Raw genomic sequence first — 25,523 nt, forward strand, 5'->3', positions numbered from 1 at the left:
GCATCCCTCCGGCCAGCCTTCCTGTTAAAGGCACGGGGGGCCACGTGGACTTTGGGGGTGGGGGTCATGGGGGTGCCAGAAGGAGGGAGTGGGTATCCCTCCTGCTGGGGGATGTAGTGGGAGGGATGCTGGCAGGAGGGAATGGGCATCTCTCCTGCTGGGGCCAGGGATGTTGGGGGGTGATGGCGGCCGACTTGTGATGGGATTCGGGGGTTCCCTGCTGCGATCAGCTCAGTGGCAACGCAATTCTCTAATTGGCATCTGTGACATGGACGCGGTTAAAGAATCGGGGTGGTTAGCAATTCTGTATAGGATGCCCGTATGCGATTCTCAAAAGCCGCTTAGGCAGCTGCTGAGACCAAACATCCTAAACAGAATCAGGCCCTATGTATCTAGAGCAGTAATACCTATGCCAGGGTCTGTCAGTTGTGTTTTTAGTATATGTACAATAAATACGCAAGAGATAGATTTGCATGCACTGCCTCTGTTGCATGCACATTTCTCATACATATGTACTGAAGATAGCCTGAAAACTTGACTAGCTATGAGTCCTCTAGAACAGGTTTGAGGACCATTGAACTGGAAAGAAAAATGGACATGCAGACACATGTAGCTGGAAACTATGGCCTGGACCAGGCAGACTTTTATGGTCTGTTTCTTGCAAATGGCAAAAGACAGATCAAGATCAAGTCTGTGTATTATATAAAACTTTATTATCATATGCTATAAGTGAGGGTGCTGTGTATTTTGAGATTTGGGGGGGGAGGGATATCAATCTTGAAATTAACAATTTAAACACTATTAGCACTACTTTTGGTTTTATTGTTCCAAGACTACATCTTATCTAACTGCCTTTATATGGTTGGCATGATGGCAAATTGCCAACCAGTTTTTAATCATGAATGACTGACCTGCACAGCGTGGCAGATGCGGCTCTGGCTGCCGTATTGGGCAGACTGGATGGACCATGTAGGTCTTTATTTGCCATCATACTGTGTTACTTAGCATGCAAACAGCTGCTGCTGGTTTTGTTCTTTACAAGATATCTCTAAATGCTGCCAAGATACTTAAAAGACGTTCAACTGGAGCAGTTGTAGTCTATTGGTCAGAACAGAGAGCCAAACAGCAAACACACTGTTAATGTGAGAAAATACAACCAACTCTCACTCTACTGAACGCCGTTTCAATTTTGGCAGCGTCCTTGATCTGTTGCCTGGTCAAACCTTCCCGAGGCTTACTTGAAGGATTGTAGCCCTGTTGATGTTATGCTAAACTTTGTGAAGAATTAAGCTAAGTGTTTTTTTTTTTCCATTTTTGTTGAGGAGAGTTGGTCTTTACAAAGCGCCTCACTGCTTTGAATAGATTGCACACTTTTGATTATTGACTTCTGATTCTTTGCACTGACTTTATTATTGTCACTGTTAATTTATGTACACGAACGTGCCCCATGATGGTGTGCGGCTGTGTTACTCCTTCATATACAGCTTCCATGGTTAAGCGTTAAGAGTGGTTATATTAGTACTCTCTGCATTGCTTATTCTGTCACACCGGGACACGTTTTATTCACCATAAAATTTTTTGGGTTGTATTTTCTCATATTAACAGTGTGTTTGCAGTTTGGCTCTCTGTTCTGACCAATAGACTACAGTTGATCCAGTTTAACGGTTTTGTTCTTTAGGCATTACCCATGAATTTCCCGAACCACTTCTATGGCACCTCTGGCACAAGCTGAATTTGTAGTTTACCCATAGCTTCAGTACTGTTTTTAGCAACACTTCCATAACTTTCAGCTACAATTTGGTCTTTTGTGCCTAAATTTGGTCTTTTCAAATGGACCCATCACCTGCCTCCTCCACCTACAGGAAGTTCTGTAACTTGTGTTCTTCATTGCCTGGCGACTCCTGCTCCTTCGCTACCCCTAACAACTCATGACAAATGAACTCCCCTTCTCTTTACCCCAATTCCCTGGCCATAAATTCATCATTGTTATTAGCCAAGACGTGAGCACATTTCATGGAAATCAGTAAACATTTTTAGGCGACAAAAACTAGGCTTAGTTGAAGATATCTTACCAGAAGGATTGCTTGGCAGTCTGTATTACATTTGCTGTCATTTCCACATCAATATAGTCATAATGCAGGGCTCCGGGATCTGTGGATGAGCCAGTTTCTGCTAACAAAATTCCAATCCATCTGCCCATGTTTTCTGAGGACGAAGCCTTTAAGTTGAATAACAATGATTTCAATTTAAGGCCACAGAGTATTTAAGGAGTGTGAGGGATGATGAAACAGGAATGGCTGACATTATTTTTATACAATAAAATGTTTCTGTTTATACAAAAATGTAGAACCCAAAAACAGTAGGCCCCCTTTTATGAAGCTGCGTTAGGGCTTTTTATCATGAGTCACTGCTATAAAAGCTTAGACGTTCCTAGGAATTCTATGAGCATTGGAGTTTTTATCGCAGTGGCCTACAATAAAAATCTCTAACACAGCTTCGTAAACGTACCAAGCTGCATTAGAGGTTTTAGCGTGGGCCAGCGAGGTAAGTGCTCTGACGCTCATAGGAATTCTATGAGTGTCAGAGCATTTACCACGCTGGCTCGCACTAAAAACCTCTAACATAGCTTGATAAAAGGGGCCCTTAAGCTATTATTCAAAATCAAGGCAATCACAATGAATAATGACCATAAAAAGATATGAAAATTAAAATTATTAGCCTCATGTCTTCCACACTACTCAAGGACACCAGATATACATATACATAATGAAATATAAACGTGGAGGGGCATAATCGAAAGGGACGTCTAAGTCACAAGTCATCAAAAGTAAAAAACAGCGTAGGACACATTTTCGAAAAATACATCCAATTATGTATTTTTGTTTCAAAAATCGTCTAATTATACGTCCTGCTGATCTGATCGTCCAAGCTGTTATATCGTCCATCTTTATACCACATTTCCGTCCAACTTTTCATCCAAGTCAAAAACACCTAGAACAAGAACTGTTGGACATGGGAGGGGTCTTCAAAGTGATGGACTAAACACCCAGACATGCCACCTAAATAGTGGGGTACTGCTGTGAACTTCACAAAAAGGGTGTCATGTCTTCTCCTCACTACAGTTCCCTTATAGGTCATGGTGAGCCCTCAAAACCACCTCCATTTGACAAATTTGTATTATATCCCTCAGAGGAAAAAAGTTCCCATAGAATCAGGTATAGATCAGTTGGAACAAATTGATTTTGATTTAACTGGATTTTTAGAAGACTCACAGGATATAATCCAAACTAGATCTACACTTCTTATAACTTGTTCTAGAGAGATAGATAAATCCTTGATAATGAAAGCTTATTTTCAGAATAAGCAGAATAAGTTTTGTGGAGATAATGTATTGATTTTTCCTGATGTGGCCCAGGCAACACAATTGAGAAGAAAATCATTTTTGGCTTTGAAATCTAGGGTGTTGGCTTTGGGAGCCACATTTTATTTAAAATTTCCTTGTAAATGCTTGATTAAATTTAAGGAAAATGATTATGTTTATTGGGACTCAACTCAATTAGAACAATTTTTGCAACATCAAGAATCCATTAGTATTTCCTCTGCTACCACATAATTAATTGTTTGGAGTTTTGAATTTCTAAACACTAATATGTTTGGTCTATATGATCATGTTTATGTGACTTTTTTCTGAATATATAGTACTTGCCCTCCCATAGTTATGAGGACTAGAGGAATTTATGTGATAGCTTTATGATTGATGTATTAATAGTATTTATGTTCCTTACCTTACTATTATGTATATGTAATAATGGTATAAAATTTGAATAAATAAAAAAAAAAAAAAGAAAAAAACCACCTCCAGAATCTCCTAGACCCACTTATCTACCACCCCAATAGTCCTTATGGCTGCAGGAGCCACTTATATACCAGTACAAAAGGGTTTTGGGGGTGTATATAGGGGAGGGGAGTGCACATGTTTAAGTATCATTGCAGTGATTACAGGGGCTTATGGACATGGGTCCTCCTCTCTATGGGTCCCTAACCCACCCCCAAGATGACTCAGCTGCCTCTGGGCTGGACGACTAGGCTTTCCTATGCCAGGCGGCCAGGTGATGATGGTCTGGAGGTTGAATTTTAAAGGTGTGATTAATATTTTTATGGGGGTGGGGGGTCGGTGATCACTGGGGTAGTGTGTGGGGATCTTTTTTATGTGTTTTCAGTGCTTATCTGGTGACTTTAGGTGGGTTTTTGTAACTTAGACCATGTTTTACATAGTCCAAGTCACAACGTCCAAGTTCCATCGATCCTGAGCTGTATAACTTTCGGCCCATGTCCCACCCAACACCCACCCTCAACACTCCTCCCAAAACGCCCCATTTAGCTTTGGTCATTCAGCGGCACTATGAAGGCCTAGGTCATTTAGAAATACATACAAAACTCATTTTTATTAACAGCACTTGGATGTTTTTGGGAAATGTTCGTCCAAGTGCCGACTTAGGCCGGTTTTTGGACGTTTTTCTCTTTCGATTATGAGTCCCATAACATTCATATTTATTCTATATCTGAATTGTTGTATACTGTGAGGATAAGGTTGCCTAGGAAGGAAAGAGACGTTTAGGTCTGTGCATTTACACTAGAATTTTATGAAAATCTTGGCAAAGGCTGAGCTTATTATAAAAAAATATGTGGAGGGGCATTTTCAATAGGACGTCTGAGTTTGGGCATTTTTGAAAAGATGTCCAGAAATCCAGTAGAGAAAATGTCCATTTTCAAAATAGCAAGATGCGTATCTTTTTTTTTTTTTTAATGACCTACCTAGATGTTTTGGCCTTTAGTACATCTATCTTTTTTTGCCAGTTTCAAAAACAAAGATGTCCAAATAAAAAATGCGTAAACACAAATTACTGGGACGTCCAAGCAGCCAGCAATCTTAGCAAACTGGCCACATAGACACTCGAGGCTGGGGCACTGCAGTGAATGTCACATATTGTGTTCAATTTTGGAAACTGCATCTGGCAAAGGATATTAGAGGAAGGCTACAAAAATGGTAGGGGGTTTTGCACAAAAAGAAGTTCGAGAAGAGACTGGAAGACCTGAATATTTGTACTCTAGAGGAGAGGAGGGACACAGGAGATATGATACAAACGTTAGAACCAAATCTTTTCCAGAGAAGGGAAAATGGTAATACTAGAGGGCATAAATTGAGGCTGTGGAGAGGTAGACTTAGGAGTAATGTTGGGAAAATCTTTTTCACGGAGAGGGTGGTTGATGCCTGGAATTCTCTCCAAAGGAGGTGGTAGAAAGGAAAACGATGATGAAATTCATAAACGCATGGGATAAACACAGAGGATCTCTAATTAGAAAATGAATGGTATAAACTGAAGAACAGAGACAGGTACTGAGCAGACTTACACAGTCTGTGTCCTATATATGGCGATTCGGTATAGGATGGGCTAGAGAGGGCATCAATAGGAACTCCAGTAACATGAGGACATTGCTGGGCAGACTTTACAGTACATATTCCACAAACGACGGGACGGTTGGATAGGCTGGAGTGAGCTTAGACAGCAACTCCAGTAGTTGGAACCTAAAGACAGTACTGGGTGGACTTTACGGTTTATGGCCCAGAAATATCAAAGAAAAAAGACAATTTAATTTGATCATGAATTTATAAGGCATGTAACTAATGGGCAGACTGGATGGACTGTTCAATTCTTTATCTGCTTTCATTTGCTATGTTATCATGACTATTTCCACCTCCCCCCCTCAAGAACTCCTCCCAAACCTGGGTCCAAACAGCAAATTAGTTGAGGGTTATGTGTGATTTGAAGTGGATGTGCATGCTGAAGATATATCCATTCTAAAATATAAAATACATATAGACTTTGAAGAATAGCCCAAACATGTCCTGAGTATGTCTCACATAGGAGGCTGCACAATTACATTCACGAACTTGCCACCATGTGCTTATGTTGGCAGCTCTGTGCAAACAGCTCGGTAAAGTTTCATAACCCTGGTATATTAGTGTCTGAGGTGTGGCGGTATCTTGCTGAGTAGCTTTCATTATTGTTGTTACATGTTTTTGTGTGCCATCATGAGAATGTCGGAGCTTGAATTAGAGAAATGAACAAACATTACATTTCTTGTTAAACTTAGCAAGAGTGGAAATGAAATCAGGGGCATGTTAGTCCAAGTTTATGGGGATAATGCCATGAAGAAAACGGCAGTGTACAAATGGATTAAACTGTTTTTCTGAGGGGAGAGAAAGTGTCACTGATGAAGAGAGGTCAGAGTGGCCAGTAACGAGCAGAACTGACGAAAACATTGCAAAGATTGTCGAACTGTGCGTCAAAATCATCGGCTCACAGTCAGGGAGTTTTTAGCCAGTAAACAAATAACTGCATTGGAACTCCCTCCCTACTCACCTGATCTGACCCCCAGTGACTTTTTTCTTTACCCGGAGATAAAGGAAATATTGAAAGGAAGATATTTTGATGGCAATCAGGACATCAAGGTTAATACGACGATAGCTCCGTTGGGCAATCAAGAAAAAGAGTTCCAAAATCGCTTTGAAGGGTGGACTAGGCGTTGGCATGGGTGCATAGCTTTCAAAGGGGAGTACTTCAAAGTTGACCATAGTGATATTCAACAATGAGCTATGAAGCAGTTTATCTAGGATGTGTTCATGAACTTAATTGTCAGTTCTCAAATACGTAGTACATTTTCTAAAATCGCTATTCATACATATAAAATTATTTTTACATCTAAATCTGTTTTTATACACATGTAACAGTATTCAAAACTTCTAAAATTTAGGGCTGCTTTTACTAAGCTGCGATAGCGGTTTTAGCACATGCTTGGCATGCGCAGAATTGCCGCGTGTGCTAGACGCTAAAGCCAGCATTGAGCTGGCGTTAGTTCTAGCCATGTAGCGTGGGTTTAGCGTGCGCTAAAATTCTGTATGCGCTAAAAACACTGTCGCAGCTTAGTAAAAGGAGCCCTTAGTTTTAAATAAATGTATACAAATGTAGAAATATCACATTCTACTTATACCTTTGAGTATAAGTATTAATTAAAAAAAAATCATTAAATCCTTATTTTGGTTTAAGAAGCAATGTGGGCTGAAGTACTATATAGAGCAAGTAAAGTTTTATTTGTTCAAAGTATGCTAAGTACCTCCAGAACAGCAACTTCTTGTCCATTCCGAAGCAGGCGGAAAGACAAGGGGTGCTTGGAATCTAAACCTGGAATCACTTCACAGCCCCGGAGAGGGATAGAGACAATGTGGGTCTTCAAGTCCGTTCTGTCTTTGTGGAAAATCAGCTTGTTATCTTTCACTCGACACCACCGTTCTCGCCAGCGACTGTTGGACAGCACGTTCACATATCCTAAAATAATAAAAATACATGAAAAATGGGTTAAGCTTTAAAACAGGAAAGCAGAGGGGGTTTTATAGAGTGGTCTGCGTGTAACAAATGTATTGTAGAATGGCTCGGCAGGGATGGTCCAGGTCAGGTGTTATACAGTACTACCATAGGACTATTGACATTCAGGGTACCAAACCAACACAGAGCTGACTCTGAAATAAAATCACACTTGGATTTCACCTTCCAGCCTCAACAGTACAGTATAGGCTACATGTTAATTTGCACTTTTATGGAAATCCTATAGTGCACTCCCTTGAAGCAGATTACATATAGACCTCAAGTCTTGGTGGGAAACAGAAGCTTTGTAAAATCACCTACTTGCCACTTCAATAACAGAAAAGAGATCTCCTCTAGCTAGTTTAGTCATATAGATCCACATCTCTTCAAAAAAGCAGGTAGTTTCATCTAGCTGGACAATAAATGAGTACAAGTTTCCTTGAAAACACAAAGCACTACACTGCCTTTACCATCAACCAGGGGTGTCACCAGAAAACCAAATTTTTTTTGGGGGGAGGGCAGTAGCATACCTAGGGGGGGGGCTGTCTGCCCCGGGTGCACGCCTTAGGGGGGGTGCATAGCGGTTCGGGTCCGGAACATCCTGCCCTACTGTTGAGAAAGACCTGCACCTCAGCGCGGCTGCCGGTGCACCCCTTCCGATATACTTGCTTTGGAACAGAGTCGGCAGCCACCACTCTTGAAGTCCTGCTCCCTTCATGCAGCAAGGTCCCGCGATGAGTACGTCTGCTGGCTCTGCTCCGGAAGAAGTAAGTTACGTTGGAGGGGGTGGACCCGGCAGACGTAGGGAGTTGTGATGACTGCGTCTGCCGGGTCCACCCCCTCCGATGTAACTTACTTCTTCCAGAGCAGAGCCGGCAGACGTACTCATCGCGGGACCTTGCTGCATGAAGGGAGCAGGACTTCAAGAGTGGTGGAGGGAGAGAAAGGGGGAAGGGTGGTACTGATGGACTTGGTGTGCAGGGAAAGGAAAGAGAGGCATAAGGGGAAAGAATACTGGATGGAATTGGATTGGAGGGAAAGAAAGGGGGTAGATGCTAATTGAAGAGGGGTGGATGGAGAGAGAAAGGGCAGGCATTGGATGGTAGAGGGGGAGCCTATGCTAGATGGAAGTGCGGATGGGAGAGATAAGGGAGCAAATGCAAGAAGGAAATGGGAGGAGAGAAAGAGGGGAGCAGATGCTGGATGGAAGTGGACAGAGAGAGGAGAAGGTACTAGATGGAAGGGGTAGAGAAAGAGGGCATATGATGGAAGGAGGGGATAAATAAAAGGAGGGCACATGATGGGGTGAAAAGGATTGAATTAGTGAAATACTGGAGGGGGTGAGGGAAAGAGGTGGCGAGCTGTAGGTAGAAAGTATAAAATGAAATTGATGAGAGGGTAGTAAGAACGTATTCTAGACGGATGCAGAAAATAAATTGAAAAGGAAAATGAGGGAAAAAAGGGAAAGGGATTGCAGAGAAGAGGTGTGGGAAAGGGAAGGAGAGGAGAGAGATGCCAGCCCAATGGGGGTGAAAGGAGAGATGGAAGGGGGAGGCATACGGTTTCTGGAAGGGGCATAGAAGGCGAGCAGATGCCATATAGGCAGAGAGAAGGCAGACAGTGGATGGAAGGAAGAGAGTAACAAGAAGATGAGGAAAGCAGAAACCAGAGAAAACAAAGGTAGAACAAAAATTTTCTATTTATTTATTGCTTTAGGAGACATGTGTCACTGTTTCTGTGGTGTTGTATTGTATGCAGAGTCCAGCTTCTTGCTGGTTCAATTTAACCTTTGTCTATGTATTTCTATCTTATCCCCCTTTTACAAAACTGTGGAGCATTTTTTAGTACCAGCCGTGATGGTAGCAGCTCTGATGCTCAGAAGTCTACCACCAGGGCTAAAAACCACACTAAAGTTTTGTAAAAGGGGGAGGAGTTAGTTTGTGATTACATATTCCATACTAGGCGAATGTGTCTTCTGTGTTCTGTGTGTTCAAAAGACATGGTTTTCTGTTAGGATTGACTGCAGGATTGATCTGTACTAGTCTGGCTTGTTTAGTTTTACAATGGGTGTATTGATGTATTGCTCACTGCAGTATGTAAGATGCTGCCTTTTCCTAGGTATACTCTTGTGTGACGTTTGGAATGTTACTAAAAATCATGTTTTTCATACAAATGGGGGGGGGGTGTCAAAAAACGATGGGCCCCGGGTGCCACATATGCTAGGTATGCCACTGGGGGAGGGGAGGGGAGGGGCCCAGGTGTGGTTGGGATAGCAAGTATTTCTTCAGTTCCAGTCTCCCCTGCCCCCCAGCTCCCCCTCCCCCATACCTTTGCTGACAGAGATGCCCAAGCCCCACCAGCTGAAGCAATTTACTGGCCAAGCCTCCGCCTGTGCAGTATCAACAGTGAGGAAGCTGGTGAGGTGTTTTAGCTGTGAATGTTGCCACTTTTGCGCAAGCTCAGAATTGAACTCAGAACTGAGCATACATAGAAGTGTTGACATCCGCGACTGAAGCACCCTGCTGGCTTTCCAGCATAGGCAGGGGCTCAGTCAGTGAATCTCTTTTGCTGACAGGGCTTAAATATTGCTGCAATTTTGGAGAAGGCCTGAGAGCCCAGGCTTCCAAGCTCAGTCTAGTTTAAAATCATAAGTTGACAAATAATCTTTAGCCCGTATGATCTGGTTATTAATTTTGTTAAAAAATCATGAAGGGTAAAGTTTAGAAGTATTGTTTCTTGAAGGTTGTGCCTGTCAACCAGGAAGAGACATCACTCACGGGAAAACCCAACAAAATCCATAAGCAGCACTTCACTTATGGAGGTTCATATTCTCTTTCACTAGTTCACTCTGGGTGAAGCAAAAATAAGTTCAAACTAAGCAACGACAAAGTGATTGTTCATTAAGAAATATGTCCAAAGTTAAAGTTTTATTTCAGTTTGAAGATTTTAGGAATCCGGGATTTCCAAATCTCAACCCAAAAGTATAGATTCAGCCAGTCTCAATTAAATATACAAATCAAGGGTTCAGGGAAGAGAGTCTGGTTTCCCTGCTCTCTGGCTTCTAGTCAGCAGGTGAAAAATGTTAAGCCGTTTCCTCTTTCAAGTGCATCAAAATAAAATCCTTTCTCAACCTTGTCACACAATGTCCAACTAACTAGTCTTACTCAGTTTCTTCATAGTTCAAGGCTCAAAAATAGGAACTCTAAGTGCTTCCTTACTAGGATTACCAGATTTCCTCTTAAAAAAAAAAAGAGGACAACTGGCGCTACCCGACCACCAGCCCTGCCCCCACACAAACCTCATGTCTCCTTCCCTGAGCTCGGGTCCGCGTCTGGAGGGCCTCGACATCGATGTGAAGACATGACATAACATAACAAGCCATTTATATACTGCAATACCTCTCAGTTCTATGCGGTTAACAGATGCAAACACTATACATGCACAGGGAATTGTAAACTTATTTATAAAATTTATCAAATAGATGAGTTTTCAACATCCTTCTAAAAATTTGGTATGAGCTAGAACTTGTTACCAAATTACTAAGACTTTTGCCCCAGGAACATGCCCGATAAGCTAAAGTTCTATTAAAAAAGCGCTTATAAATACAACCCTTTACTGTTAGAAATGAAAATAAATTAAGTTTGTGCAAAGTTGGTTTTTTATCTGCAAGATTAAAGTGGTCCACAAGATAGGTCAGTATTACACCATGCAATGTCTTGTAGCAAATACAACCCATTTTAAAAAGAATCCTTGCTTCGATTGGAAGCCAATATAAAATCCGATAATATTTTGTCACAGTCAGTTTTTTTCAAATTGAAGATCAATCGAACTGCTATGTTCTGAATAAGTTGCAATCTATTAATGTTCTTTTATAAGAAGCTAGATAGATAATATTGCAATAATCTAAAAGGCCTAGAATCAAAGACTGTTCAATTAGTCTGAAGGCTGAAAATTCAAAATATGATCTGATAGTCTGGAGTTTCCACAACATAAAGTAGCTTTTTTTTACTAAGACGTTAATCTAGCATCAAATGAAATGTTGCAATGTAAATTAAAATTTTAATAACTGGAATAATGGGATAAATAGACCCATTCAAATTTAAAGTATCCTTGTTTTTTCATAATGGTGAGTCTAGAAAAAAATTAGTTTTTTGTGTGTTGAGTTTCAGTTTAAATTCTCTCGTCCATGATTCTACAACCTGGATTATTATTGTTAACAATTGTAAAGTTTCAAATGATAAAGATGAAATTGGGTTGACAATAGGTATGTCATCCTTATAACTATCAAATTTGATTTTGAAAGATGTTAACCTGTTTCCTAGTGAGGCTAAGTAAAGATTAAATAGCATAGGGGAAAGTGGGGAGCCTTGAGGGACTCCATTTGGAGTTTTCCATTTATGTGAATAATGATCGTCAGAACAAACCTGATAGGTTCGATAATCCAGAAAACCTCTAAACCATGCCTAGATATGCCAATTGCATCCAGGCATTCTATCATAGCACTCATACCTTTACTGAATAGCTGGTGAAGATGGTCAAGTAGGGAAGTCAACACAGTCTCTTTACTATAACAAGAACGGAAACCAGATTGAGAAGTATGCAAAATATTGAACTTTTCAAGATAGTTTGTTAGTTCAATGCTCACCAAGCCTTCCATTAGTTTAACAAAAAAGGGGATAGCTGCTATAGGTCTGTAATTACTGATAAGAGTTAAAGATTCCTTGGGATTCTTGACTATTGGTGTAATTATATGTCATAACTCCATAGGAAATGTACCATTTTGTAATAATAAAGCAACCCAATTAAAGACTTCTTTTCTAAATTCTTGAGGTGCCAATTTTAAAATAATTGGAGAACAGTTAAGCTCTGGAACGCATTGTCGGAGGTTGTGGTAAGAGCGGATAGCATAGCTGGTTTTAAGAAAGGTTTGGACAAGTTCCTGGAGGAAAAGTCCATAGTCTGCTATTGAGAAAGACATGGGTGAAACCACTGCTTGCCCTGGATCAGTAGAATGGAATGTTGCTACTCCTTGTGGCCAGCTGCTAGTGACCAGGATTGGTCATTGTGAGAACAGGCTACTGGGCTTGATGGACCACTGGTCTGACTCAGTAAGGCTATTCTTATGTTCTTAATTATCCAGAGGGCAATAAGATTTTGCAAATTTAGTATATAATTTGTCAAATTCATCCCAATCTGGATTTTTAAATTCTGTCCAATTTAAATCAGCTAAACAGCTCTTTTCTGGGCTGTTTAGTATCATTAGATCTTTGAATGCTGAATCTTTGCATGTTAGTCTCAACGTATTTAAATTTGAACTAAAAAAATAAGCCAGATCATCAGGAGTTGGTATAACATCTTGAGATGCTTGCTTAAGATGGCTTATGTCAAATATTGAGTTAACCAGTTGAAATAACTCTTTCGTAGTAAGTGTGTTATTTCCTATTTTACCAGAGTAGTAATTTTGTTTCTTTTCTTTAATTTTCTTTTTATAATTTTGAATAGTCAGCCGCCAAACTTCTTTATCTTCGTTCTTACCTGATTTTTTCCATAATCTTTCTAATCACCTAACTGATCGTTTTATTTCTAATAGTTCAGAATCGTACCATGCTTGGGTCCTACAATTTTGTTTTTTCTTAACAGAACAAATGGGTGCAATTTTATCCAAAATATTCTTACTAAAACTATCCCAATGAAAATGGAAATTGGAAATGTTATGGGCAGGCACTTATGATGGTTCATAACAGAACCAGAATTTTGATGGGTTGATTGGGTTTCTAACTTTAATTATTTTCTTTAAATTTTGAGTTTTTATCTGTTTTGATTTTAGCCAGCTTAAACTGAAATTATACATCAAATGATCAGACCATGCTACTGGGGTCCAAACACCAGAGTTAAAATAAAGATTACAGTTGGAAATGCCTTTTGAAAAGAAAGATATTAAGTCTAAGTGATGTCCCTGTTGATGAGTTTTTTTAAGATGGTATAGGAAATGAATAATTCAAAGAAGTTAAGAAAGCCTTTATATCTTTCACTGATGAATCTTCTTCTTTCTCCAAATGCAAATTAATATAACCAAAGAGTAAATTATGATCAAGTGAAGCTGAACTGAGCAGCAAGAATTCACAGAATTCATATTTGGCCTTACTCCAGCAACCTGGTGGTATATAAATTAGAATGCAATTTAAATGATTATTCAAATCTTTTCTTACTAATTTGCAGGAAATAATTTCCATACTTTTGGTTTGCTTAGAATCTAAAATAGCAAATTTGAAATCCTCATTTAATATGTATTGCTAAACCTCCACCTCATTTATGTTCTCCACCTCATTTATGATCTTATAAACCTGAGGCAATAAATCTCCTATAATGGGATTATTATCTGATAACAACCATCTTTCAACCAAAAATAAAAGTGTTGGCTTAGCCTCCTCTATCCAAATCTGTGCTTTATTTCTAATTGATCTTATATTCAAATATACACAAGAGATTTTATAAAAATCTGCCAATTGAATAGAATAAGTATGTTCTAAAGATTTCAGGACCCGTTCCTTTCTTTGAACAATATGACATCATGTGCATGTGTGTGACATCATGACGTTGACATCCACACATGCACAGAAGCCCTCCAGATGTGGTCCAGAGTTTGCTAGCATGCACTTATTAGAGTTGAAAAAAAACTGACAAAAAGCTACTTATCTTCAGCAATGCTTGTCCCTAAAAATGTTAGTTGATGCCTGAGTATTGGCCCTGAAGCAGCGAATAAGAATAAACTTCGCGAAATGCTGGCCGCGTCGGCATTTTTAGGAACAAGCATTGCTGAAGATAAGTAGCTTTTTGTCAATTTTTTTCAACTCTGATAAGTGCATGCTAGCAAACTGTTGAATTGAATTGTGGACACTGGTGAAGATATATGGTGAAGAACTATTGCTGAGAATAAGTCTTTTGATCCGGAAATTTGAAAATATGGAGAAAGAAAAAAACTAAAAAATTTATTAAAAAAAAATAATTAGATATAAAAAAAGTACCGTATTTTCACGCATATAACGCGCGCGTTATACGCGTTTTTACCTACCGCGCATACCCCTCGCACGTTATACGCGTGAGCGCGGTATACAAAAATTTTTTTACATAGTTCCCACCCCGCCCGACACCCGATTCACCCCCCCAGCAGGACCGCTCGCACCCCCACCCCGAACGACTACTCACACGCGCTCCCACCCGCACCCGCATCCACGATCGGAGCAAGAGGGAGCCCAAGCCCTCTTGCCCGGCCGACTCCCCAACTCCCCGACAATATCGGGCCAGGAGGGAGCCCAAACCCTCCTGGCCACGGCGACCCCCTACCCCCACCCCGCACTACATTACGGGCAGGAGGGATCCCAGGCCCTCCTGCCCTCGACGCAAACCCCCCTCCCTCCAACGACCGCCCCCCCCCAAGAACCTCCGACCGCCCCCCCCAGCCGACCCGCGACCCCCCTGGCCGCCCCCCACGACCCCCCCACCCCCATTCCCCGTACCTTTGGTAGTTGGCCGGACAGACGGGAGCCAAACCCGCCTGTCCGGCAGGCAGCCAACGACGGAATGAGGCCGGATTGGCCCATCCGTCCCAAAGCTCCGCCTACTGGTGGGGCCTAAGGCGCATGGGCCAATCAGAATAGGCCCTGGAGCCTTAGGTCCCACCTGGGGGCGCGGCCTGAGGCACATGGGCCCAACCCGACCATGCGCGGTATACCCGTGAGCGCGGTATACAAAAGTTTTTGTACATAAAATCGTGGTTTCTGCGCGCTATACCCGTGTGCGCGTTTTACACGGGTGCGCGTTATCTGCGTGAAAATACGGTAATGATATCATCAGGTCTTCTGGCCAATGATTGGAGCAGGAGCAACAACACTACGCTGATTGTTTCAGTTAGTGATTTCACAACTGTGCGTAGGCTCCAATTCTGAGGCCTGTAATAAACACCTGAGAGAGTGGCTTAGAGTTGCTAGTTGTACTTTCTAAAATGAGTGGTGTGTAATAGATTTTGTATTTTGGGTTACTTAAACCACTCGGGTTTGTTTATTTAGGTTATATAATACAATATAGACATATTGTGAGTTAGCGATAACACAGGTGGAGTGAGGACTTAAAAAAAAAAAAATAGGCCCATTTTAACAGTAGAAGGAAAATTTCCATGTTGGAATTTATGCTAATTCGAAGTTATGCACTGGCTTTAAAAAAGTGTTGGTTTTGGCCAGGCTATTACATAAGGGATTGAGGGAATCATTCTCCTTAATCCCAAGTAGTTTGTTTCCTTTGGGACGAGGAAATAAAGTTAAGACTGTAGCCTCACTACTTAATTGGCAGCAATTACACACATAGGCACATAGGGGAGAATGTGGCGCAGTGGTTAAAGTTACAGCCTCAGCACCCTGAGGTTGTGGGTTCAAACCCACACTGCTTCTTGTGACCCTGGGCAAGTCATTTAATCCCTCATTGCCCCAGGTATATTAGACAGATTGTGAGCCCACAGGGACAGACAGGGAAAAATGCTTGAGTGGTTGAATAAATTCATGTAAACTGTTCTGAACTCCCCTGGGAGAACAGTATAGAAAATTGAATAAATAAATAGGCTTGTGAAATGAGGTAGCTAAATGTACACATTGCACTAGTTACACATGGGTGTTGTAAAATTGCTACGTGCAAGTGCTAACACCTCAATGTATAGGGTTACCATATGGCTCCTGAAAAAGGAGGATGGATTGAGTCATCTGGGTTTTACTTTCATTGCTTTCAATAGAAGTAAAACCCAGAAGCGATCCGAACAGAAACTAGTCACACCCTATTCCGGAAGAAGTTGAAAACCTTCCTCTTTGACAACTGAACCTACAAGCTTCTCTCAGAAAACCTAACTAACAGCATCTCCACTTCGGAAGAAACTGTAAAACTCTTCCCTTCAACTAGAGAACTTACATGCTTCTCTCCTCTCCTCTCCCTCCTATCTAGCCCCCTGCCCTCTGTAAGTTGCCCAGAGCCTGTAAAGATATGAGGCGACACACAAATGGAAGATTAGATTAGATGTCTCAATATGTCCTCCTTACTTCCATTGCTTTCACTGAAAGTATAACCTATCTATGTAGAAGCTGACTGGTCTGTGCCATTTATTTTTTCAATGTTTATTATACAGGATGTGCAAGTAAATACCGGTGTACTTCATTTTTCTCTATTTCTGTTTCCTGCAGGAAGTTTAGAAAAGGCGCGTTGGCAGTTCCTTTTGTAAAATACCTCAAATTCAGCATGTCCCGACTTAGATATCTGAAGACCAGTCCTACAATCTATGTAAAATGGGTCTCAAAGGCATTGTTCCTTCTATACCAGTGGTCTCAAACTCAAGTTTGAGACTTTTGCAGGATCACATTTTGGATTTGTGGGTACTTGGAGGGCCTCAGAAAAAAATAGTTAATGTCTTATTATAGAAATGACAATTTTGCATGAGGTAAAACTCTTTATAGTTTATAAATCTTTCCTTTTGGCTAAGTCTTAATAATAATATTGTAATTTATAGCTAAAGAGACATATGATCAGGAAACTGTTTTATTTTACTTTTGTGATTATGATAAACATAACGAGGGCCTCAAAATAGTACCTGGTTGTCCGCGAGTTTGAGACCACTGCTCTATACTGAGCAGGAATCCTGCACTTTCAGTCCTGCCAGTGGGAGGTGCTGTTTCACTATCACAGTTTCAACAGTGAGCTCTGCAGGACTCAGGGGAACCTGCCTATCTCTAGCAATTAAAAGCACAATATTGAAGCATGATGCACCCCCCTCCCTACCCCAGTGGCAGCAATGTAACTGGAGGACTCTCACTCAATTTAGAGGGAACAGTGCACAATGGGTTTTGGGGACAATCTATAGGAAATGTTACAATTTTTAGCTTTTGAATTCTTTTCATTTATTTATTCCTTTATAACAAAATCCAGAAAGATGTGAGAAACTGAGTGCTTATGAAGTATCACTAGTTAGATAAACATTTCCATATCTTACTGCTAGGCTGAAACTTGGAAACTTATCAGTAATTTTACTGACTCAGGGCTGGATTGACTCCATAGGAAGCAAGACAAAAGTATCTTTGACCTTTTAAAATTATTATTGATGAATTTTATGCAGTAAAGTTCCACTTCAAGATAATTTAATAAGGAAAATGAGGGAATTGAATGACGGAATGGAAGCTAGACCAAAATATTTCCTTTTCATCTGCCTTCTCAGATTATCTTTTATGTCCCAGAGGGGAAAGTCATAAATCACACTGGACATCAAGTCTTTTTTTGTTGTTGTTTTAAATTTTTTTAAAAATATGCTTTAGATTCAATGTTTTGTGGTTTTTCTTTTGCAAAGCCATGATTACAGTTTTTGGCCTCTAATCAACTACCCCTCCTGCTCTTTAAATCAGAGCATAAAACAGGTGTTTGAAGGTGCTAATTTTATATTAAATTTCTATCATAAATATAGACATCAATTTCAAAAGGCCTGATTTCAATTGAAGAACAGACAAGAAATGACATTACTTATTCTAGTTTGCAAACCTATTTATATTACCTTATCCCCTCTTTTACTAAGGTGCACTATGGTTTTTTTAGCACGCGCTAAACGTATGCGCGTTGTTTTAGCGCACGCTAAAGAGCTTAGCGCACCTTAATAAAAGAGGGGCTTAGTCTCTGCATTTATATACAAAGTTTCAAATTTTCTATTTTGTAAACAACAAATCTATGTACTGATGTTTTTTTCTTATGCATTTCGTAATCAATCCCTGCTTTACGAACTTCTCAATTGAGTTCATGTTTGCTGATAGTTTAGTGTTCTATATCACATTGGCTCTGATTTTACACTTTAAGGTCTCACAGTACATCTAAGGCCCCCAGGTCTCTACATCAACCCAAGAGGATAATTGTAGAACATAAGAACATAAGCAGTGCCTCCGCCGGGTCAGACCACAGGTCCATCCTGCCCGGCAGTCCGCTCCCGCGGCGGCCCAAACAGGTCACGACCTGTCTGAATCACCAGAAGGGGCTCCCTTGCCACCTTGGTTTCTCATTGAAGTCCTATCTTCCCATCGAAGTCCTAACCCTCCGGTCTTGCACATGCACGACCTGGTTGGGTTTCTATACTTATTACCTGGTTAGCTTTCTATACTTGTGTTACATCCCAGCTCCTCCCTCAGTATCCCACGATCCCTTTATCCCTCAGGAATCCGTCCAATCCCTGTTTGAATCCCTGTACCGTACTCTGCCTGATCACTTCCTCCGGTAGCGCATTCCAAGTGTCCACGACCCTTTGGGTGAAAAAAAACTTCCTTACATTTGTTTTGAACCTATCTCCCTTCAGTTTCTCCGAATGCCCCCTCGTACTTGTTGTCCCCTTCAGTCTGAAGAATCTGTCCCTATCCACCCTCTCTATGCCCCTATGATCCAAACTTCTTTAGCAGACCATGCTTCATCCTTGACAACTTTGCAGCAAATTATGGAACGAGTCTATGAAGCAATGAGGGAATCTAGGGAAACTACTCAAAGCAAAGAAACAGCTGTAAACGCAAGCCCAACATCTACGATGAGAATGCAACATAGTTTGTTTCAATCTGAGCTGAACACCAGCCTTGTTGCAAGGAGAATTAATTCATAATAGGGAATGGTCAAGATTCATACAAATCAAGAACCAATTCTTAGTTTTCTTTGTACTTTTGTTAGTTAATAAGCAGTATGACTCCCCAGTCTTGTGGGCTTGAAAAGGAATTTTGTGTTGTATGTGTAATCATTGTAAAATTTTGTGTAAGAATCCTTTTTTTCTTGGTATCATCTGATATTAAAATTTTTAAATCTGCATATAAAAATTAATAAAACAAAAAAAAAAGCAAGGAGAATTAATCCAGATAAAGTGGTCCCAGGAGATGATACACATCAATTCAAAGGCCTTTCAATGAGTAGACTATAGTTAGTTATAAACCCTTGACTTCAATATATGGCACTTGGGGCCCAATTCTACATATTTCACCTAATAAATCAACGCCAAGTAGTATGATACTCAGCATGATAGAGTCTGCTAATAGATTTGTTATTCTACCCTTGCTTTTCGTGGGTACTCTGCCGATGGGCATGGCCTTGCTGATTCATCCCGATGGTTTACTTTTACCGTTTCTGGACTGTTTGCACCATTTTTGTATAACCTTGTATTATGACTTTTGTTTCTTGCTGTGATTTTGGCTGCATTACCAATAAAAATCATTTAAAAAAAAAAAAAAAGAATCACAGCACTGCCTAAACTGGCTTAGGTGTTGCTAGGCGTTCTAACTTTTAGGCGCGCTGTATTTATGCCAGGGTTTTCTTGCTCTAGATACCCATGTTTAAGTTAGGCGTCTATTGGCGCCGAAGTCCAAAACTGGCTCCTACATGCAAAACAGATCCACGATCTGCTCCCTAACCATGCCTACTGCATGCCACCTACCTGGCCCCTTGTGCTCCAATAGACCTTGTTTTCTAGGTCCCCAATATACCTCACTTGGACTCACCAATTAACATCTATTCTTATTGCTCTCGTAGTTTCTTTCCCATTGCTAAATTAGATCATGTGTCTCTTACTTATGATTCTTATTCTCTGTCCTTCTCTTTCTTAAAGCTGCATTAGAGGAGCAGCCGAAAGGCTGTAGAAGTAGGCCGAGAACCCGGGCAGATAGGATTCAAACCTCATAGCAGCTCTCTTGTGATCTTGGGCAAGTCACTCCATTGTCTCAACTGCAAACTTAGATTGTAAGCCCTGTGGGGACAGGGAAATACCTAATTTACCTTAATGTAACTCACCTTGAGCTACTATTGAAAAAAGGTATGAACTAAATCTGAAATCCCATCTTTTCTGAGATTGTCTTTAAAGCACCTTCTGTACTGCTGGCTGGCTTCTTCTCCCCTCTCTCTGGACTGTTTAAATAAGGGTGAATTCCACCTAGACTCTGCCTTTATGTACAACTAATGATATCCAAAAAAGAACCCCCCCCAAATTTTTCCCAAATAATCCCAAAACAAATTTACTGTTATTAAACAATTATTACTATTATTGATAAATTACTGCAAGATACTGTAAAAACTAGATGATCCCTGGTTTCAAAATGACGTAATTCAGGAAGTGGCCATTAAGATCCGTTTTATCAAAATCGCATTTAGCAAAGATGTCCCCCAAATATTCAACCAGTAGCAGTCAGCATTACTTCACAAGCAGTAACAGCCATGTACCCTCCCTCTCCAGCAATGGACATAATACCGCCATGATGCCTCCTCCCACTCACCCCAGCAGAACTGCCAAACATATTCAAGCAGGCCAGTAATGGCCTGTTGCCTGGAAACCTTTAGATGCTTGTTTTTGCTAGAATGAGTGAACCCTTCAGCAGCAGTGTTGAGTAAATTTGTCAAAATACCAATTTGCCTTCTGCTTATGCATACCCATCATAAAGTTTTCCATGCTTTGAGAGGGTGTATTGTTCCCTCATGCCCCTCCTCAAAAATGCTATGGTTATAACCATTAATAATTATTAATGCTGAATTTGTCCCTCACTCCTACAACCAATATGACTTCCTTACTATTTGCCAACCCCATCCATTCCCCAATTAAGTAGGTAAACTATACCAACATCTCTTTTAGCAAGCTATCCCTATAGTGATTAGAATCTGGAGAAAAGTTTGCAAAATATCTCAATTTTTTCCCTATTGTGCACTATTTACCCTATTTTCTGTGCAAAAATTCTTCAGAGAGATGGAAAAGTCTTTGTGGTATTCTTTTATAAAAAATAATTTTCTTCATTACATATTTCAAACAAAATAAAATAATGAAATTATAGTTCACATCAATGAGAGAAGACAACTTGAATTTGAATTATTATCTATACAAACATAAGGTAAATAAACTCAACTCATCTTTCTTCTAGTGATATTCTCTAGAGAATGGGTACAATCACATTTTCTCTCTCTCTCTCTCTAATATCATATTTTTAGATGAAAGGGAGACTGATTTGACCTTTGGAAGCTGAGTTTTCTTTTTATGGTGCGTCCATAACTGACACTTTGAGGACTATTTTAGAAGCTTTATTCATATTTTCCATATGGGAATTTCAGAATTTATTTGCATATTTTGATTCTGTGTAACAAATGATTTCCAATGGACACTTTTTACACATGGAGATTCACATTACACAGATATTTCAAAGGGATGTGGTTTGGGCAGGACTAAAATTTACATTCGCATTCCCCCTTTCAGGAAAGGAATAAGACTAAATTCTATAAATTTTGCCTAAATTTGGAGGCCCAAAAAATTGAGCGCTAAGCATTATTCTATAAATAGTGCTCAAGGTTGTGCGCCGTTTATGGAACAGTGCTTAGAGTCAAGATCCATACCCAATTTACACCAACTGAAACCTGGAGTAAATCCCATGCAGTTTCTAGGATTGACCCTCCCCCCCCCCCAGTTGCCTATGCCCCTCACTAGTCTCGTGAGAACTTGCGGCAGCCATTCGCTAGCGGCTCTACATGGGGCAGGAGCGCGGGAAGACCGTTCCTGCTCCGGTTCACTGCTGGACCACTGGGTTTTTAAAGGTACATGAGGGAGGTGGGAGGAAGGTAAAAGTTGTAACAGTTGGCCGGGACAGGAAGCAGGAAGGATCCCTCCTGTACCGGCTCACCGCTGGATCACCAGATTTTACTGCAGGCCCGGTGGAGACCAGCATTTAGGCGCAAGCACCTACACCAGTTCTATGGCTGGCATAAGAACTTATTTATTTATTTATTCAATTTTTCTATACCATTCTCCCAGGAGAGCTCAGAATTGTTTACATGAATTTATTCAGATACTCAAGCATTTTTCCCTGTCTTTCCAGGCAGACTCACAATCTATCTAATATACCTAGGGCAATGGTGGGGGGGATTAAGTGACTTGCCCAAGGTCACAAGGAGCAGCATGAGTTTGAACCCACAACTTCAGGGAGCTGAGGCTGTAGCTTTAACCACTGCACCACACTCTCCCCCTTAGGTGCCTATTTTCCTTTATAGACCAGGGCCTTGAGTCTATAAACAACACCTAAAACACAGATGGCAAGGAACGCGGCGCATAGCACCTGTCAATCTTCAGTTAGGCGCCTTTTACAGAATCGCATCTAGTGTTGCCTAAAGTAGACTTAGGGTTTTCTTGGCCTAAATACCAGCACCTAAATCCAGTGTAGGCACCTACATGCACAACACATCTAAGTTCTGCCCACAACCCACCCGACTTTCTGGTAGGCGCCTTTGCCTAGGCACCTACCCAAAAGTCATAGGCACCTATTGAGTTAGGCACCTACCACCCAATTAATTTTAACTTTTGGCAATTATGAGCTAATTGCTCTTTATCAGCATCGATTAAGCTTATTAAATAATTGTTAGGCCAATCTAGGCATCTTTAGGCAACTTTAGCCATCTTTTATAGAATCAGGGCCTAGGTGTCACATAAGGCACCCTCTGAGCACCTATATATATAGGCACATTCTTACAGAATTATTTCTCTCACCAATTCCACCTTAAAAAATGAAACCATGTTAAAACTGTGACCTTACTAATTAATTATGAACATCATTTTTTTAATCATTCTTGTTCATAAATGAATGATCTTATTAAAATTTCAAACAGAAATTATGTTCTTTCTTCAAAGCACTTCCTAACCCTCACTTACCCAGGTATCTCTAAGGTGACATATACACTATCAAAACTAAAAAAAAAAAAAAAAAAAAATCAAACTCCCGATGTCTAGTACACAGTCACTGAACTAACAATCAGCAAAAGAAAGGAAAATTCAGTAACTTGTTTTGCAGCTTGGTGATGTTAAAAAAATATCACACTATTTGGGAATGCAAAAGTTATCTATAGCAGTACAATAGTTGCATCATTCATTTCCTTTTTCTATAAAATAGGTGTATGTGCCCAAAAATATTAAATCATAAATCAAAATTTAGTTTGGTGTCATTCGATTCACATTCAAAAGTACCCACAGAATCAAATCTAATGTTCAAAATCTTGCAATTAAACTTATCTTGAAACGCTGCCACTCAGCTGCTCATAACAAGGGTTCATAGACAACAGCGCGAAAGACAAAGGCGCGCGCCGACAACTGAGCGCAAGATGGAGGCGTGCGCCGAAGAAAATTACAGTTTTTAGGGGCTCCGATGGGGGGTTTTGTTGGGGAACCCCCCCACACACTTTACTTAATAGACATCGCGCCGGCGTTATGGGGGGTTTGGGGGGTTGTAACCCTCCACATTTTACTGTAAACTTAACTTTTCCCTAAAAACAGGGAAAAAGTGAAGTTTTCATTAAAATGTGGGGGGGGGTTACAACCCCCCAAACCCCCCACAAAGCGTCACGATGTCTATTAAGTAAAGTGGGGGGTTTCCCCCCCACGCCTCCCCGTCGGAGCCCTAAAAACAGTAATTTTGGGTGGCGCGCGCCTCTGCGCTGCGCTCAATTGTCTGGGCGCGCCTTTGTCCCGGCACGCTTTTGACCTGACACCCATAACAAGCCATCATAGTCCCTTCAGGGACTCTCTGGGCTCATACTGACAGTTCCTATAGTTCATATTTTTCTCCCTGAGGAATTCGTATTGTACAGTGAAATATAAACATATTCACTCAACTACTTTTTTCTGTAAAAATTGGAACACATTATCCCAATCAATAAAAAAATATTTCACTCTAAGGTCAGTTAGGTAAAGCTTTAAAGCACTTTTTGTTTAAGAAATATGTATTATTGGCTGAACGATTAGGTGGAATCTGTCTAGACATTTTAACTGTAAATAATGTTTAAATGTACATGAGGTCACTATGTTTTGACTTTAAAAAAAAAAAAATTTTTTAAACTGCCTTAATCAGTCTTGGTATAGGCGATCAACAAATGTGGAATGTAATTGGTAGAACTTACATATGTAGCTTTGTAAAATAAGGTGGTTATGTGTGGAAGTGTTACCTGGGGCATAGTTATCATTGAGAAAGCTCAGCAACAAGCCCAATGTCACCTATCAGCTATGTTCAATTTTTCCAGGTACAGTGGAGAAAATATTAAATCTGCAGGGAACTCAGCTTCTGGAGTCCTGGTTTTATTCACTTTTTGGATGAAAAACAGATCCAGTGAGTTATTAAAGCCACAAAGGGTTTGGGCTGAATGCTAGTCTAGATATTTGCGGTCAAATGAAACAAAACATGAAAAACACTTAAAGACCTTTTCTGCTTTCAAGATAACACATTATACAGACACATCAGTTCTAGAACAGTGACACCAAATGCTTTAACACCTTTGATTTACCAGTCTGCTTTGAGGATTCAAATCTAGTTGCAATTATCTTAGTTACTTTCAAATTTGATTGAGACACACAACGAAGAAAAAAGATTTCTCAATAAGTCATCATTGGTCTCTCTACTCATTTACTAGAGAGTAACATAGTAAATGGTGTATAAAGACCAGCATGGCCCACAGTCATTAAAATTTCACCTCCTTATCCTATGCTATCAAGTTTATTAAAAAGTTGATTTGTTCGCTTATCTGGTTTTCTAAGCGAGGTACAATTGTAAAAAATGAAAAATAAACCCCCACCCAGGGGCATCATATAGATTCCGACACGTGAACGAAATAAACAAAAACTGAACTACTTACTGACAGTCACGAGAGGAAAGGAGGGGAAGAACTACAATCTTTTAAAGGATAGAAAAGGAACATATAAGGGGGAAAAAAACCAATATGGAGGGGGTTGAATGAAAAGTAAAGAAAAGTCTGACTGAGGATTGTTAAAGATTATAGGCGTCCTTAAATAGGAAGCATTTCAGGCTATAAATCCATTATACATAAAGGACAACATTTTTCTAGGTAACAGTATAATACTGAGTATACCTAGGGTTACTAGATGTCTGGGAAAACCCGGACATGTCCTCTTTTTAGAGAAATGTCCAGGCTACTGGCTCTTCATGGGGCAAAAACCTAGCATTTGTCCAGGTTTTGGAAAGCCTTGACAAGCTCCAGCCGCATCAGGAGGGCCTTTGAGCATGTGCGGATGACGTCACACACATACTT

At 40.4% G+C, this 25,523-nt stretch overlaps 1 protein-coding gene across 9 annotated transcripts in view; it reads right to left on the bottom strand.

Moving 5' to 3' along the window:
- Nucleotides 1-25,523, bottom strand: part of AFAP1 (actin filament associated protein 1) — a 281,865-nt gene that overhangs the window by 36,654 nt on the left and 219,688 nt on the right. For all 9 annotated transcript variants that reach the window (XM_033950011.1, XM_033950004.1, XM_033949992.1 and 6 more), the window contains 2 exons: nt 7,177-7,388; nt 2,073-2,218 (listed from right to left, as the gene is read on the bottom strand). In XM_033950011.1, the coding sequence (XP_033805902.1) occupies nt 2,073-2,218; nt 7,177-7,388 (358 nt within the window). The remainder of the gene's footprint in view (nt 1-2,072; nt 2,219-7,176; nt 7,389-25,523) is intronic.

Source organism: Geotrypetes seraphini, chromosome 1, assembly GCF_902459505.1.
Source record: "Geotrypetes seraphini chromosome 1, aGeoSer1.1, whole genome shotgun sequence".
NCBI classification, from domain to species: Eukaryota; Metazoa; Chordata; class Amphibia; order Gymnophiona; family Dermophiidae; genus Geotrypetes; species Geotrypetes seraphini.